The sequence below is a fragment of the Letharia lupina genome, assembly GCF_014066315.1.
Source record: "Letharia lupina isolate WasteWater1 chromosome Unknown contig_11, whole genome shotgun sequence".
Classification (NCBI taxonomy): domain Eukaryota; kingdom Fungi; phylum Ascomycota; class Lecanoromycetes; order Lecanorales; family Parmeliaceae; genus Letharia; species Letharia lupina.
The window spans coordinates 395,136-411,069 of record NW_023502980.1 but is presented as its reverse complement, the minus strand read 5'-3'; the positions used below and the strand labels follow the sequence as shown (position 1 = coordinate 411,069).

Sequence of the window (15,934 nt, the reverse complement as noted above, 5' to 3'; positions counted from 1 at the left end):
GGGCTGCTACTAGCACTGTGTAGGACTTCTAGTTGCCGACTTCCGTATGTAGTCTGATGGTAGGATCGCTGTTCGGGTAGGACTGCAGGACAAGATCCGAGCAACAAGACGTCTTGGCGCTTCATCATGTGAGGCTGAGATAGCAACCGCCATCCATCCTTCATTCCCTATTTACTCTACCACCAGCAATCGCCACCAGCTCTGCTCAACAGTGTCCTTCATCCTTTCCTTTAGGATTAGTCCCCCCTTTCATTTTACAGCGTCCTCGCTGTTAGGGTGACACAGTATTTGGCTCCGAGCAAGGCGCTTACGACTCGGTGTTTGACTACGGTCCTTTTCGTTCTAGCTACCTGACCCTGACTAAACAACGATCGCCTATTCGGTTCAACACTCGAAATCCCCAGGTGTAAAGAGAAGGAGTGAAAATACATTCCAAGAAATGCAAAGCTCTCGCCGCTGGACTTCGCCATCACAACGAACACGCTTTCGCCGACCTTGCTGAACGCTCAAACCTTCCCATCTTGGAGACCCCTATCCCATCCTCGTCCATACTATACCCAAGTTTTGCCCGTAGGAGCACTCAATGCTACCTGAAGAAGGGGCGTCCGCTGCAACACCCTCTTCGCCTACGGACGGAATCCTTGATATAACACGCCCTTCGAACCCCCTTGCTCTATCTGTTTCGAACTCCCGTCAACGAGTATACTCACACGATTCCGACACTATGGTACGATCACGACCAGACATGCTGGAAATCAGCACGTCCACATCTGCCTCGTCGTCCTCCAGCTCGCCCGAGCGTGCTGCTTATGATGATGATACCGACTTTTTCACAACTCAGCGGAATGACTCGGAATCTTCCATCGGCGTGGCATCGCTGCGGGATATGACCATGTCTCCCTCTCGCGAACGCGAGTACCGTCTGTCACCCATCAGCCGCCTCCCTCCAGAGCTCCTAATTGGAGTCTTTACTAAATTGAGCTCGAGTATGGACTTAAGAAGCTGCATGCTAGTTTCAAAAACGTGGTCAAGAAACAGTGTGGATTTACTGTGGCATCGTCCACTGTGCAATACATGGCAAAATCTTGAGAGTGTCATCAAATCGATTCGAGAGACTGGCGGCTACTACCCATACCATGCTCTCGTCAAGAGGTTGAACTTATCGAACCTGAATGACAGGGTCAATAATGGGACAGTGAAGCCGTTCATGCATTGTAATAGGATCGAGAGGCTGACGTTGACTGGCTGTGTCCAATTGACAGATAAGGGAGTGTGCTCTCTGATTTACGGAAGCAGAAGCCTTCTAGCTCTGGACATCACCGGGCTGGACTCGATCACCGATCATACCCTAAGGGCTGTCTCGGAAAATTGTGGTCGTTTACAAGGACTGAATATAACGGACTGCTCCAAGGTGACGGACGATTCGCTGGTAGAGGTTGCTGAGCACTGCCACTTTCTCAAAAGGCTCAAACTCAACAATTGCTCCCTGGTGACGGATGAGTCCATCATAGCTGTTGCGCACCATTGCCCATACATGCTTGAAATTGATCTTCACAATTGCAGACAGGTTAGCAATGTATCGATCACCGCTTTGATCTCGCGTGGGAGGCAGCTTCGAGAGCTCCGTGTGGGTCATTGCCATCTCCTCACAGACGCTGCCTTCCTGGACTTGCCGAAGAACCTGACGTTTGAGAGCCTTCGGATCTTGGATCTCACTGCTTGCCATCATCTTCACGATGAAGCTGTTGAGAGGATTATCGAGACTTCGCCCCGACTTCGGAATTTGGTTCTTGCAAAATGCAAGGAGATCACCGATCGATCGGTCATGGCAATTACAAAGCTTGGGAAGAACTTGCACTATATCCACTTGGGCCACTGTGCGCAGATTACGGATACTGCTGTCGTGCAGCTTGTCAAAATGTGCAACAGAATCCGGTACATTGATTTAGCATGCTGCCATCGGCTCACGGATACAAGCGTGAAGCAACTAGCTACGCTCCCGAAGCTTCGAAGGATTGGCCTCGTAAAGTGCCAGTCGATCACGGACAGAAGTATCCTGGCCTTAGCGAAGGCGACTGTTGAGCCAAGACAAAAGCCTCTGACTCAGAGCCTTCTTGAGAGAGTGCACTTGAGTTATTGCATTAACCTGACACTTCAGGTAAGATTCTCGTCGACCATAGCGGGCATAATGCTGATTAGCCGGGACAGGGCATCCATGCATTACTAAACCAGTGCCCGAAGCTTACACATCTCAGCTTGACAGGAGTTCAGGCCTTTTACCTCCGAGAAGATCTGATCAGCTTCTGCAGAGAAGCACCACCCGGTACACTTCTCATTGCACACAGTTCGGGACCTGATGGTTGCTAACATCAAGGCAGAGTTCACGGAACATCAGCGGCACGTATTTTGCGTGTTTTCAGGTGAAGGAGTCAATCGACTTCGAAACTACCTCAATGAAAGCCCCGAGACCCTCTATGATACAGAGGGAACGATGTATGATGACCGTGAAGGCGAAGACATGGATACGGATCATCAGGTTGCAGGCCTAATGCATGCGACTGGCCTGAACGATGATGACGACGACGACATGGATGAGGTAGATGGTGGTGATGGGAGCCAGTACGAATTGGAAGGCGAGCGGTGAAGAATCTACCATTGGAAGGCCCAGCGCGATTCAGCAAACGCAGTTATGAAGCAGAGACACAGGCAGCTAATGTACCCATATGCTCGACGGAAGCATCTGCGGCATGGCTGCAGCACTATCCTATTCTTTTACGCCATTCCTTTAAAAAATTCTTCATGCGCACAGCGAGAAGGGCCGTGCAAGAGCACGGCATAGGCTTTTCAACATCCGGCATGCTTCAGAGATACCCCTACAAGTTATACACACAACATGGTGGAGCAGGTTCTATGGTGTCAGATACAAACATGGGTGGCGTTTACAGCAAGAAATATCTCCCCTTTGTCTAGCATGAATACCGGCATTTCAATAGCTTTAAGACATACCTTTGACATCGAGAAAGCCTTGAACCTCACGGCAGCATCGTCCTCTGTTTTCAGCAACCGTTGGATCCCTATGGGATCGCCGCTACTTGCCCTCATCCGTTTCTCCTCTCGTTGTCATCTTCTCTTTCTGTTCGCCATCCTGCAAATCACCCTGACACAATCTTCTCCGTGCATTATAAAGGGTTAAACCCATTCCTTTTGCTACAATCTCTCCACTCGCTCCTGCTGATCAAAGTGGTAAGGCCGGAGGAAGGGGGCCCCTCCGATCTACGGATCCGAGCACCGTAATCCTAGCGGTACGAAATGGTCTCACGCCATAGTGGCATCTAAGGTTCTAGAAGTTTTGGGGTTTTACGGAGGCGTGAGGCTTTCCACTTGTTTGTTCGCCGACCGGGTCCGATGCGTGCGTGGATGGATCTTTTTTTCTCAATCTCCGTCGGTTTAGGGAATGCACCCCGTGAATGCGATGGTGGTAGCTATCTATGCGTTGTGAGTCAGACTTTACGCACGCTGGGCTTTTCATTTCGTTTTGGTAATACGGGAAGCTTGGTCGATGACAGCTGTGGATGTATTGATGGCAAACGACTCAACGCATGCTGGGGCTTTTTCATGTCATTTTGGTAATACGGGAAGCTTGCCCAATGACAGCTATGGATCGATGGCAAAGGACTCAACGCACGCCGGGCTCGTTCATGTCGTCGTTTCGAAAAGTCATGTAGCAAGATGGGCGGGTTGATGGAAGCCGTCATCATGGACCTGCAGCTGCAAAGAGCGGCGATCTACTTTACCTCCCCCTACTGCTGCTGAACGTGCTCCCGTTCCCGGGGAACTTGTCGCACTGCCGTACCAGTCCGGAATCCCATCGTCTTCTCCTGCCGTTCGCACGCTTAGCTTCCGTAAACTCGATCGGACGGCGGCCCCAGACTTACCTCTCCTGGCTCGGTGGTCCGAAGCCTTCGAAGACCCGCGGCTGTAAGATTTCGCCGCCGTCGTCGGCGGAGGGGGTGAGGATGGTTTGTTCGTGGATTCCGTTTGCGATGTTTTCTGCTTCTTCTGCTTCTCCTGGTTCTTCTGCTTCTTCTTCTTCTTCTGCTTCTTCTTCCTCCTGCTCCTGCTTCTCATCTTCATTCTGGTCTTCTTGAGTCTGTTCTTCCTGGGTCTGACCGAAGCCGCTCCAGCTGGCGATGGTGTCGTCGATGGCGGTAGCAGTGTCGAGGCTTTCATCGTCGTCTTCATCATCGGAATGATCGTAAAAATATTGATCCTCTGGTGTGAAAAGAGTCGACTGCCGAGAAAATCTCGTGTGTTGTTCATCGTGGGGCCGTGTAGTCAGGGTTTGTGGAGGCGTAGCGAACGGGTCGAGGATATCTTTCTCCGGCGAGCTTGTGAAGGGATCTTTGTCCATCGATGGCCTGTGGTCGTTGAAGCTGCCTTTGTCTGCTAGGGATGGTGTTGGTGTCTTCGGGGTCGAAGGGAGGGCAAGCGGTGGCTTGCGGGAGGAGATGCGAGGTGGTAATGAAGCGCGTGGGTGAGCGGTGCGTGAGGAAGGAGGCGTCTGCGCTGTTGTTGGAGGGTTGCCGGTTAAGAATGCTGTCCGTTCCCCATGTTCTGCTGCATGGAAGCTTGAGTGCTGAAGTAGGAGCGGTGAGTCGAGAGATTGCAAACTTGCATCCCACCCAGGTCCAAAGCGCATCCCAGCCAAGATTCCATTCAATCCTGGCCTCTTCTGACCAGCTGGCCTAGGCGCTACGCCCAGCTTCTTCGACCCCTTCTCGCCCAATGCGACCCGGTAATTGAAATCCACCCTCGTTCGCTCCAGCGTCCATTGTCCAGAGTCGAGTCCCAACTCCAGCATTTGAGCGGCTTCATCTTGGGGCTGGAAGAGCCCGTAACGAATAACCTCTTGCTGGCCACCGACTGACTCGAAACACTGTAAGCACAACTTCCAGCCTCTACGGGCATTCCTCCATTCACCCAACTCGGCTTGGGCGAGACCGAGACCAAACCATCCCACTGCACTGGTGGCGTCGTTATCCACGGCTTCTTTGAACACTTGAGAGGCGAGGTAGTACTCGCCTACGAAGGCGTAGGCCAGGGCAAGATCGAGGTAGAGTGGGCACAGGGCAACCAGAGGCAAAGACCTCAGGGCTGGATGGTGGTCCTTTGTGACGGCGCGGACCAGACGTCGAAGGGCAGAAATTTGAGCTGATGGAGGGAGCGCGAGGGCGGCTGCCCAACGGGCGTGGATTGCCGGCAGGGAGAGAGGTTGTGCGGGTCTTTGGGCTGAGGCCATGATTCTAATGGTGTGTGGTACCAAAGATGAAAAGGCTGATGTGTGATGAGTATGAAAGAGAAGTCTCGAGGGAAAGTAGGATGTAGGAATGGTGAGTGACACAAAGTGAGAATGCGGCCGCAGGGTCATGAGATTATTACAGTGACATGCCCGTCATTGGTGAAGTGCCCCAGCCATGTATGAGGCCCATCGTAGAGTAGTATCGATCATGTCTGTTTGTGCTGCACGGATCCATTCTATGGTTGGTGCTTTTGGTTCACTTTAAACGCATTGACTACTTCTGCCTCACGAGATCTTGAAACATTTGAAATTTAGAAGGATAGTTGAAGGAGGGAGAGAAGAGACAATCAGGCGTGATGAGAAGACATATGTTCAATACTCTATCTTGGGATGCAAGTCAATGACACGAATATTGTGCTTGTAAGGTAGTCCACGATGGTTAGAAACCAAATATCATGACCCTACTTTACCACGTCCAGTATTTCAGCCGATTCGACGAGTAGTCAAGCGTAAAGTAATTTCAGTCCGAGTGAAGAGACCGTTCTCGGGCCTGGCAGTTCTGGAATCTGATTGACTTAGACAGTCTCGTGCTTCCCGGCGCTCCTCGGCATCTGGCCTTCTTCTTTGTGGATTAATGAGCGTCTATGCATCTTGCCGTCTCCATTATGCGTGTCCACAACGCCATGTTAATAGCTCGTCTCACCTACTTTATAAAAGGTCTCACGTCCCCAATCAAAATTCATTCTTCCTTCAGAGTCCCCAATGCCTTGTTGAAAGAGCGTGGCTTTGGCCTCTCTGCCGGAAGCAACAAATCATATGCTCTGGCATTGATTACACATGCTGAGGCTCTTGGTCCTCTTGATGTCTTTCTATTCTTCACAGCAATGGCTATTCCTGCTCTGCCTTTTCAAGGATCCCGGTCTCCATCTTTTGATGCTATCGACAAATGTGTTCTGATTTGGAGTGTGGCATCTGGAATGTGGCCTTCAACGGGGTCTGGTAACCGTCCAGGCGCGCCTGGACGGTGACCCACGCTAAGCCCTACCCTAAGCCCTACCCCCTATCATCAAATATCGAAATTCGATATTTTCGCTTTACAAATAGAAGAATATCATAACAGCACCCCCCGTAGGGCCTTCGTAGGGCCCCCGTAGGGGCACTGCTAACAATGCCTCCCCCTCTAGGGGGCTCGTCCTCGAGCCCCGAAGCCAGACACCCCTATTTGAACCTAAATATGGACCCCCGTAGGGGTACTGCTAACAATTTATAAAAACGCGAAGCGCCGCGAATTTTTCGAGAATATTTATTATAGCGAAAAATTCGAGTTTTGGGGACGGTTACCACCACCAAGGGGACGGTTACCAACTCATATTGAATATATTCTCCACACATACAAATTTGGCTGGTGAATACGATAAACTCAAATTCAAAGTGGTCTGGTAACCGTCCCGGACGGTTACCCTTGGCAAAAATTTAAGCGACTCGAAATTTTCGATTTTTTTTTTATTCGAAATTATCGTAGCTATAATTTCGATAATTTCGATCGATAATTTCGAACGATAATTTCGAGATAAAAAAAATTTAAATTCTCTAGAAGTAAATATTAATAACTATTCTATATATTAATATATATATAAAATAAGAATTCTTTTCTTTATTAATATACTTACTTAATTTTATTTATTTTTTAATTTTATTTATTTATTATTTTCTTTTATTTTAATATATATAAAGATACTATAAGATTAAATCTACTTTTTTATTCTTATTTTATATTTTAAAGCTTTTTTCTTTATTATATAAAAATACTATAATCTATTATATAAAATATTCTATTTTTAAAAATATCTATAATTTATAAATATTATAAATATTATTTTTTTAAATAAATTTAATAACTTAGTTATTTATTATATTTTTATTATATATAATTTTTTTATAATAAATTTATAAATAATTCGAAAAATTCGAGATTTTTCTATAAAAACTCGAAATTTTCGAAATTTTCGAAATTTATAAATATTTTAAAATCTTCGTTATAACTTTATAATTATCTTAAAATTTTCGAAATAATTCTATTATTATTAATTCGAAATTTTCGTAATAATTCTATTATTAATTTAAAAATTTCGAAAATTTCGAGACTTTAAGAGATAATTCGAAATTTTCGCGATAATTCTATAATTAACTTAAAATAATTTTAAAAATATTATTATTAATTTAAAAATTTCGAAAATTTCGAGACTCTAAAAGATAATTCGAAATTTTCGCGATAATTCTATAATTAACTTAAAATAATTTTAAAAATATTATTATTAATTTAAAAATTTCGAAAATTTCGAGACTCTAAAAGATAATTCGAAATTTTCGCGATAATTCTATTATTATTAACTCGAAATTTTCGAGACTTTAAAAGATAATTCGAAATTTTCGCGATAGTTCTATAATTAACTTAAAATAATCTTAAAAATACTTCGAAATTTTCGAGATCTTTATAAAGTATTATTAAATATTAAATATTTAATATTTATAAGTTATTTAAATCTTACGCGAAAATTTCGCGATTATAATATAAGCGCGGTCACTAAACTTTTTCGGGGGCTGACTAAGCCAATGTTCCCCGTCCCGCGCCTGGACGGTTACCAACTCACGGGAATGGCAATCTCTCCTTCTATCTCTGATGTAGTTCCGAAGATATTCCGATTGGCTGTATGTTTGTCCATGACGTTGAGCTTGAGCCTTTGTTTTTGTGTGGTCAACAAGACTTTGCTGACTTCACTTCTTATATCCCGCACCAGCAATTCAGCCTTCCTTTCTCCATCATCTTAAGCAAGGCTATCTACAATAACAACAACCAACTTCAAGCAAGATCACCCGGAAGCATTCATTCCATTCTCCATCAACGAGCTTCCACATCATGAGCTCCACACTCGGAATCGGGGTTCCGGTCCCTAAAATGCTTCGTTAGTCCCTTCCTCTGGTCCGGTCGCAACCTTCCGCACCGTACTGACACTCCATCTGTACAGCCATTACAGGCACCTGGACTCTTCCATTCGCAGCCTACCTCGTCTACTTATCCAACCGCATTGTCTATCGTCGAGTCAAGTCGGAAAAGTATATGGGCGACCGTTATGTCGACGCCGCGGAATCCACCTCGAATGACAAGCCTGACCCCCTTTTCCTCGACTCTCGCGCTCACGACAATTTCATCGAGAACGTGCCCCTTTGCTTCACCTTGGTAGCGATCGCCGAGTTGAACGGTGCGAATCGTAAGGTCCTGAATTACGCGATGGCGACCTTGTTCGTGCTCAGGATTGTCCACGTGGAGTTGGGCTTGAAAGGGAAGGATACGGTGGGGTGGGGCAGACCGTGAGTGATCTGATGTACATTTGAAGTAGCGAAGGTCGTAGCTAACGCTGGGAATAGGGCCGGATACTTCGGAACTCAAGGATTCATCGCCGGAATGGCTGCGTACGGCACATATCTCGTCAAGGGCTACTGGGGCTATTAAACGGCCCAGAAAGAGCGGAGCGAAGACACTGGCGTGTCGACGGTCGAGGGCGAGCTGGCAATTGAGTATGCTTGCGTGCTATAATGAAATTTGATTTGATTTTTACACTTCGGGGAGGATCCATCGAATGTTCTCCGCTCAGAAGAGCTTAATATCAGTCTGTATATAACCTCATCCGGGACATGATGCCTCAATCGCACTTTCAAAACGTTTGCGAAGTCCGGTCCTTCCTTCTTCGTACAACCTGCGATTGCTTCCGACACCCTCCTTTCCTCTCCTACCCTCCTAGATCTTCTCCCTGTCCACCTCACAACATCTTTATCTACACCCTACAGTCATTCCCGCAGCATCGAACCCGAATCGCAAATACATCACTACCGCCAGCCTCTCAGCTCCCACCGCTCAAACCCGACACCAACGCCACTGCCCTACAAAACCACCCCATGGCCCTCCTCCCCTCCATCTCCCACGGACGCTCCGCCCCCTCGCTCCAACCCACCACCACAATAACACCAGAACTCCACCTGATCCCCCGCCCCCTTCGCATCACCAAACGAACCCCACCCACCATCCCTCCCCCCGACCCTCAACGACCTCCGCCAAACCCCCGCGCCCCCATCCCTCCCCTCCCGCAACCCCTCACGAAACCCACCCTCACAACGCCAACCCTCAAACGCACAACCACCATCGACCCTATCCACCCCACCCGCCACGCATCCACTCCCGACCCACCAGCCACATCTCCAACCCACCCACCCACCTGCGCCCTCTGCCCCACCCCCCTCTCCCCCCACAACAACCACACCTTCCCCCCCACCGCCCCCGCCATCACCCACACCATCCTCTCCCTCCTCTCCCTCTCCCTCCTCAAACCCGCCGCGTCCCACCACCACCACCTCCTCAACCCCGCCCCCTTCCCCCCCCGCTCCCCCCACTTCTGCACCGCCTGCTTCGCGACCCTGCACGGGCTGCGCCTGTGCTGGGGCTGCGGCGAGCCCGTCGCCCGGGCCGAGGAGCGCGTGGGCTGCGGCTGGGCCTGGTGGCACTGGGGCTGCGTGCGCTGCCTGCGGTGCCGGCGGCCGCTCGCGCCGCCGCCGTACGAGGATCGCGCCGTCACGCTGGACGGGATGCCGGCGTGTGGGGCGTGCGCGGGGGAGGTTGTGGGGTGGCGGGAGAGGGAGAGGGAGAGGGAGAGGGGTGGGGGGGAGAGGGGCGAGGGGGGGTGTGATGGGGCTTGCGATGGGAGGGGAGGGGAGGGGGTGGAGGGGAGGCCGTTGCCGAAGTGGATGGAGAAGTTGCCGGGGAATAGGAGGGGCGGGGGGTATAGAGGGGATCGAGGGAGGGTCGGTGGTGGGTCTGGAGGTGTGGTTGGGAGAAGCGACGCATTTCGGCGGCCGAGTTGGATAGCAGGTGCTTCTTTTCGCTCACCGTCGTTGCCAAGCCAAGCATTGAGGCCTTGATCAGGGATGAATGAGGCTAGTTGTTTAGGCTTTGCCCATAAAACTGTTATCGATTGATGGGTATCATCTGCTCTGGTACGGCTGCTGTCTTACTGCCGTCATATTCATATCCTCGTAATCCCATGCCTTCGTACATCATGTCTCATAACATCATGACCGGCTTCCCAATCAATCTATCCTTGCTTTAATCCTGCCAAATAAGACACCTCATTTCGGTGCGTAGTTTTCTTTATCACTGTCATCGAAAGCCAACCCAGATGTGCTCCTCTGCAGCCTCGGTCCTGAGGTCTCGAAACTCCCGCGCAGACCTTTCAGCACCTTCCTCTCGAGGCTCGAGCGTGGTCCTCGCGACACTCTGCGTTGAGGAGACCCACGCTGCTCCAGTGGCCTTACTGTTTCGAAACTCGAACGTGGCATGCTGTATTTGGTATTCGTCATAGTGTCGAATGACGAGCGCGGTAACAAATGTTGATGACTGCTTCGGCTGCTGCTGCCTAATACGTTGGCTGATTGGCGTCGTGCAACCTTCGTCTTTCTTGGACTCTCTCCAAGCCTCAAGGCCATCCTCCTTGGGCTGCCTTCCAGAGTACGTGTAAGCTCCTCCATCTCCGTAGACCCTAAAGTGTCCTTGCGCAGTTGAAGGTATGACTGTCTTCGGGCAGCTGTGAACGCTTGGCCGGCGCGGTAGCGGTAAGGTGAGCCGGTACCGCTTGTAGAGGAGTGATTTCGGTGCTTGTGCTCGATGGAAGCCGCCACTTGGGCAAGGGAATTGGGAGGAATGTCAATAGAGTTCTGGGACGATGGTCAGCTTCTAGATGGAATGCTTGGAGTGTGGCAAGTATCTTTCGAGGGTAGGAGGGAATTGGGGCTTACTGGATGGATGATGGTGATCGGCAGCTGAACTTTCAAATGCTTGCTGGAGGTAGAAAGGTAAGCCAGGAACAGATGGGGAGCTTATTGGGTATACATACTTGAAAGAGCAAGTGATTTGAACGTTCAAGAAGTAGCGGATGCCGAAGAATCGCCCTAGGCAGTACTATCAGCCTCTCTATCACGGGCCCGTGGATATTGCCTAGAATGGTATATTCTCAGGAGTTTCAAGCTCGGAAAGAGTATTGCGCAGACGAAAGCTTTGGCGTTGGCGAAAACCTGAGCTGGAAGTACACACCTGTCTCGATCGACACCAAACCGGTGGGCAACTCCAATTGACAGGTCCTGAAGTCCTGCGACAATGAAACCACTCCTTGGAACCCATCAGCCAAATCCTTCCTCACAACTATCTCGGTTTGTCGATGATCTGGCAAGCGGAGCACATCGGCCGATACAGCGTTCGTAGAAGGCGCAGGATAATTGTGGAACAGTGTAGTTTTCTCAAGCTGCAGCTCAACTTTCCTGACGTCCTTGCTGCTCTTGTTGTCAATGTGCATATCAACGAAGATGGGGTAGCCACTGATCCAAGTCTGACGATGAAGGCCTGCCGTCAATTTCACTGTCCGTGTACTGGATCGCTTTGACATGGGCATTTCATCCACCGCTAAGAGTGGGCTTGAGAGGTTGACGAGAGCCTTTTCGGCTGCAACCTGCGTTAGTCACAGGATATTCAGGTCATGAAAGGTCAAAGACCTACGATCATGAACTGTCAAGACCGTGACCTCGCGGGATTGTCGAACAAAGTGTTTCTTCCCATAAATTTCAAACTCTGCCAACGTACAGAGCCAATAGCTTATGCCCACCTTCTTCGACTTGTACGGTGGAGGACCCATGACCACGGGCAGGTCCAGTCGAAAGGGCAACGTAGAGCTTGAAGGTTGGACGTCCCAGGTAGTGTCAGGTCCAGGATCTGGAGCCATTGAAGCTGGAGGTGGATGTGCTGCATCGATCAGGTCGCTTGACAAGGCCCGAAACATGTCCTGTCTGCCTTTGCATCTTTCTACCCCAACGAGAGTGGCGGAAATCTTACTCAGCGCCAGACCCGCTGTAGACTTGCGACGTGTCTGAAATGGCCCTCCATCAATTCCCACGTGGATTTCGCCTTCCACCGTCGCTCCACCCATGAAAATCGGAGCTGACAGGTGGATGGCAAGGTTGAGACGAGGGTGAGTCAGTCTTGGGGTATCAAGCAGGTCAGTCGGCATGACCAATGGAGCAAATGTCCGTGACGGAGCTCGTCGCAGGGTTAAAACGTTAGGTCGACGGATTGGAGATGTCGATCGGCCCCTGGCAGGAACCGTTGTGCCATTGTTAGACATGCCGTGCGATGGCAGGGGTGGAGGCGCATGCGAAGCTGCTAATCGCATGGAAACGGCGGAGCTTCTTTGAGAGATACTCTTGGAGGAGCCTCTTTCTGGTATGCTTGATAAATGGCTCAGACATTCTCCGGGCATTATTGCTGATGAGAGAATAATCTCCGTAGTCGCATCAAGCTACCCTAGTGCTACTCTGACATGCATTGGGCAGATCAAACGTTCCCAGGCAGATCAAGATTATTGTTCCTGCGTATTGCAGGCATGGTCCCTTCCTGGATGGTAGTCTGACAGCTGCAGGGTGCAAGGGGTAGCTCTGATATGGTAGGTGTGGCCCGGTTCTGCCTTCCATGAGAGGAATCGCTGGGGTGCATGGTATGGGTAAAGGGGGCCATTCTGAAGGTAGACGATAGGTCTTAATACTATTAGTTCTGTTCCATCAGTTCTGTTCCAGGGCAAGTGTTCCAGGACAATGGAAGCCATTATACAAGGGAGGATAAGGTGGCTTGAGGTAGGGTTGGAAGGTGGTTGGAATAAAGGTCTCAAGGGTTGACAGACAGGGTTCTCTGATGGTGTGCAGATCACCACGTGTATCATTATTTCCTTTCACCTCTTTTTACTAGCACATGCTTTAGAAGTTTATTAGAAGCAGCTTGGAAGACGCCAAATATATGGTATCATGTATCATGTATGGGAACAATAGCCTTGTCATCCCTTGTCATCCCATCCATAGGTACATAAGACCTCATAATCTAGCCTGAACCCTGATGTGAGTGTAGCGATCAAATCTGAGCGATTATCGATTATCGATCATCGCCTTCAGGCCGCTGTTGCAGAATCCCAGCAGCCGCATCCTCGGAAATGCTTGTTCCAGGGTCTCTGCCAAGACAAAGCCTCCAACCCGTCCAAAGGTCAATTGTTCGGGGTCCGCCTAGAAATGACATATAATGATTTTCCGCTAAACTCTATGAGGGTATTCGATCCTGTTCCCATGTCCGCAACTACCAGATACACCAATCGCGTAGCTCGCCCAACCTTAAGTGAGTCTGACTGGCTCCAAAGCAGCTACTTCTTCTCACCCCCCGAAAACCTCTCTGCCCTTTAGACCTTTCCCGACAAATCAATCCGTGGAGAATAAAAACAAAAAAGCCCAGTCATACAGTCGTACTCATCGGCCTTCCTGGCCTACTTCCATGCTCCCGGAGCCATCTCCACACGGACCACGCGAGCGGGCCACACGATATGAAAAATCTCTGCTTGGGCCCCTGACATGTCTAGAACATCGTTGCCAAAAGAGCTAACCCCACAATCCACCACGAGCTCCGTACAGTAGAGTACATATGTCTGCCGTCTTCCGTAACTTACCCTATTTCCTGCTAGACGCAGCACCCTTTTTTTTCTCTCCTGCATCACAATTCTTATTTCCATTACCTTTCTCTTACTCAACACTTTGCTCCCCCCAATTGACTGGTACATTTTACGCCTGCCTTGAGGCTCAACAACATCTTACATTCGCTTGCCAGTAGCGCTGCACACCCGTGGCTTGACCCAGGCTATGATCGGGAACCATACCTGAACAAGCGGGTTGACGAGACCTTAGTTTCAATATTCGCTAATTCTGAATTCTGAACAACGTCTCCATATCTGTCTTGGTGGGAATGTCAACTATCGAGGATGTCCCCGCCGCTCCTAAGATCGAACACTTTGAGGAGGAATCCTTCTCGGAATCCTCTCCCGATCCCGAGGAGCAGAGTTTGACTCAAGAACCTGCACAGGTGCAGAAGCGGAAGGGAGGGCGCAAGCCGGTATGGCCTGCTTGCATATGTTGTCCGAATCTACATTTCCCCTAATGCCATCTTAGATTTACGCGACATCGGAAGAACGAAAGCAACGAAATCGCCAAGCTCAGGCAGCTTTTAGGGAACGGCGAACAGAATACATCAAGCAATTGGAGACTACGATCAAACAGCATGAGGAAGCCCTTCAAAGTCTACAACAAAATCATAGAGCAGCAGCGGACGAGTGCTTGATGCTTCGATACAAGAATTCCCTCCTCGAACGCATACTGCTTGAGAAAAGTAGGCCATGTTGTTAATCGATACTTGCGCCTCTACGTTGCTGACGAAGCCACAGAAATCGATGTGCAGGCTGAGCTGAAGTCTAAAGCTGAAGGCGCCACGGTTGTGCAACTTCCAACTCAGCCATTGGGGGGTCCGCAGCCGACTCCGGTTCAGCGAGCTCTTCTGAATCGGCTAGGGCAGGTCCGACGCTCAACATCTGGATCTTCGTCTCGAGCATTAAGGCCCCACTCTTCCAAATCTTCTTCGGTCCTGTCTCCTCAGCTTCAGCCATCGCAGCATTCGCAGATTGTATCAGCAGTCACGACAAAATCTCCGATTGGCATAGCGAAAGGTGGGATGATCTCACCTAGGGTCGATATGAAAGCTCAGCAACCACAACAGCCGCCGCCGCCGCCTGAGTCTCAAGCATACCCTCAGCAACAGCCGTCAAGGCTAAGCATACCAACAAGTCGATCATCGATGCAAGGTACGACGCCAAGCACGGCAGATACAAGTCGTAGCAGTGAGATGGGTAGTACAGCTGGGACCCAAACAAGCTTCTATCCATCTCCATTCCAAGCTCATATAGAGCAACTCGGCAAGCTGTCCCGCCCCCTCCTTTCCGTAATATAAATAGAGCTATGTTCGTCCTAGATTGATTCCGTGAGTACAGAACAGGAGTACGATGCGCATGTCGATATGCTCGACGACGAAAACCCCAGCGATCGCGACGTGGGTCCCGGCCCCTATCCGCAAAATTTCCATCACCAGCCTCTTTCCCCGCACCAGCAAATACCTATGGGTATGCAGGGTCAGCCACCAATGCAGCAGATGCAACCCATGCAGCAAATGCAGCCTATGCAACCAATGCAGCCACCGCCGGCCTCACAAGCCATGGATCCGAACAACCCAGCGTATCCAGGGATGCAGCCTGGCTTCGATCCTTACGATCCTATGTTAGACGCCGATCCGTTTGGCCTCTCCGCCAGCATGCATTTCCCCACCCAATTTACCTTTCAAGAGAGTTCGATGAGACGGTGATAACTCGGGGTGAAGATGATTTTTTGTTGAATGGGAAAAGTTCTAATGTGATCGGAACAGGGCTCGTTCAAGGCGTGAACGACTGGCATGCATTCTTGAAGGATTTCTGCATCAGCGAAAGGCGTACACAATTTGATACCACCAAAAGCTGCAAGCAGCTTCAGCATATTGCTTTGTATCTAATTTCTCTACACTGCTCGTCAGAAGTTCTGGCTTCTTGTCATTGATGGTCAGAGCATCATAAAAACCCGAAAGATCAAGCTGACCTCTTCCCAAACAATCTGAATGTACAATGTAAACAATTGTCTCATCGACTCGTC

The 15,934-nt window shown here is 49.6% G+C and overlaps 5 protein-coding genes across 5 annotated transcripts; 3 read left to right on the top strand and 2 right to left on the bottom strand.

Annotated features, from left to right (window-relative positions):
- Positions 1–724: 724 nt before the first annotated feature.
- On the top strand, positions 725–2,644 carry HO133_000679 (uncharacterized protein; the record flags this gene model as incomplete). The annotated part of the gene is made up of 3 exons (XM_037291616.1): positions 725–2,158; positions 2,209–2,323; positions 2,379–2,644. The coding sequence occupies 3 exons, from the start codon at positions 725–727 to the stop codon at positions 2,642–2,644; spliced, it is 1,815 nt and encodes a 604-aa protein (XP_037151978.1).
- A 1,146-nt stretch (positions 2,645–3,790) lies between these two features.
- On the bottom strand, positions 3,791–5,299 carry HO133_000678 (uncharacterized protein; the record flags this gene model as incomplete). Its single annotated transcript, XM_037291615.1, has 2 exons — positions 3,791–3,878; positions 3,936–5,299. 2 exons carry the CDS (start codon positions 5,297–5,299, stop codon positions 3,791–3,793), a joined length of 1,452 nt encoding a protein of 483 aa, XP_037151977.1.
- A 2,917-nt stretch (positions 5,300–8,216) lies between these two features.
- Positions 8,217–8,810, top strand: HO133_000677 (uncharacterized protein; the record flags this gene model as incomplete). Its single annotated transcript, XM_037291614.1, has 3 exons — positions 8,217–8,262; positions 8,326–8,668; positions 8,726–8,810. 3 exons carry the CDS (start codon positions 8,217–8,219, stop codon positions 8,808–8,810), a joined length of 474 nt encoding a protein of 157 aa, XP_037151976.1.
- A 1,667-nt stretch (positions 8,811–10,477) lies between these two features.
- Positions 10,478–12,654, bottom strand: HO133_000676 (uncharacterized protein; the record flags this gene model as incomplete). The annotated part of the gene is made up of 5 exons (XM_037291613.1): positions 10,478–11,062; positions 11,144–11,186; positions 11,242–11,296; positions 11,439–11,843; positions 11,898–12,654. The coding sequence occupies 5 exons, from the start codon at positions 12,652–12,654 to the stop codon at positions 10,478–10,480; spliced, it is 1,845 nt and encodes a 614-aa protein (XP_037151975.1).
- Positions 12,655–14,171: 1,517 nt separating this feature from the next.
- On the top strand, positions 14,172–15,614 carry HO133_000675 (uncharacterized protein; the record flags this gene model as incomplete). Its single annotated transcript, XM_037291612.1, has 4 exons — positions 14,172–14,318; positions 14,375–14,591; positions 14,647–15,171; positions 15,247–15,614. 4 exons carry the CDS (start codon positions 14,172–14,174, stop codon positions 15,612–15,614), a joined length of 1,257 nt encoding a protein of 418 aa, XP_037151974.1.
- Between the last annotated feature and the right edge of the window lie 320 nt (positions 15,615–15,934).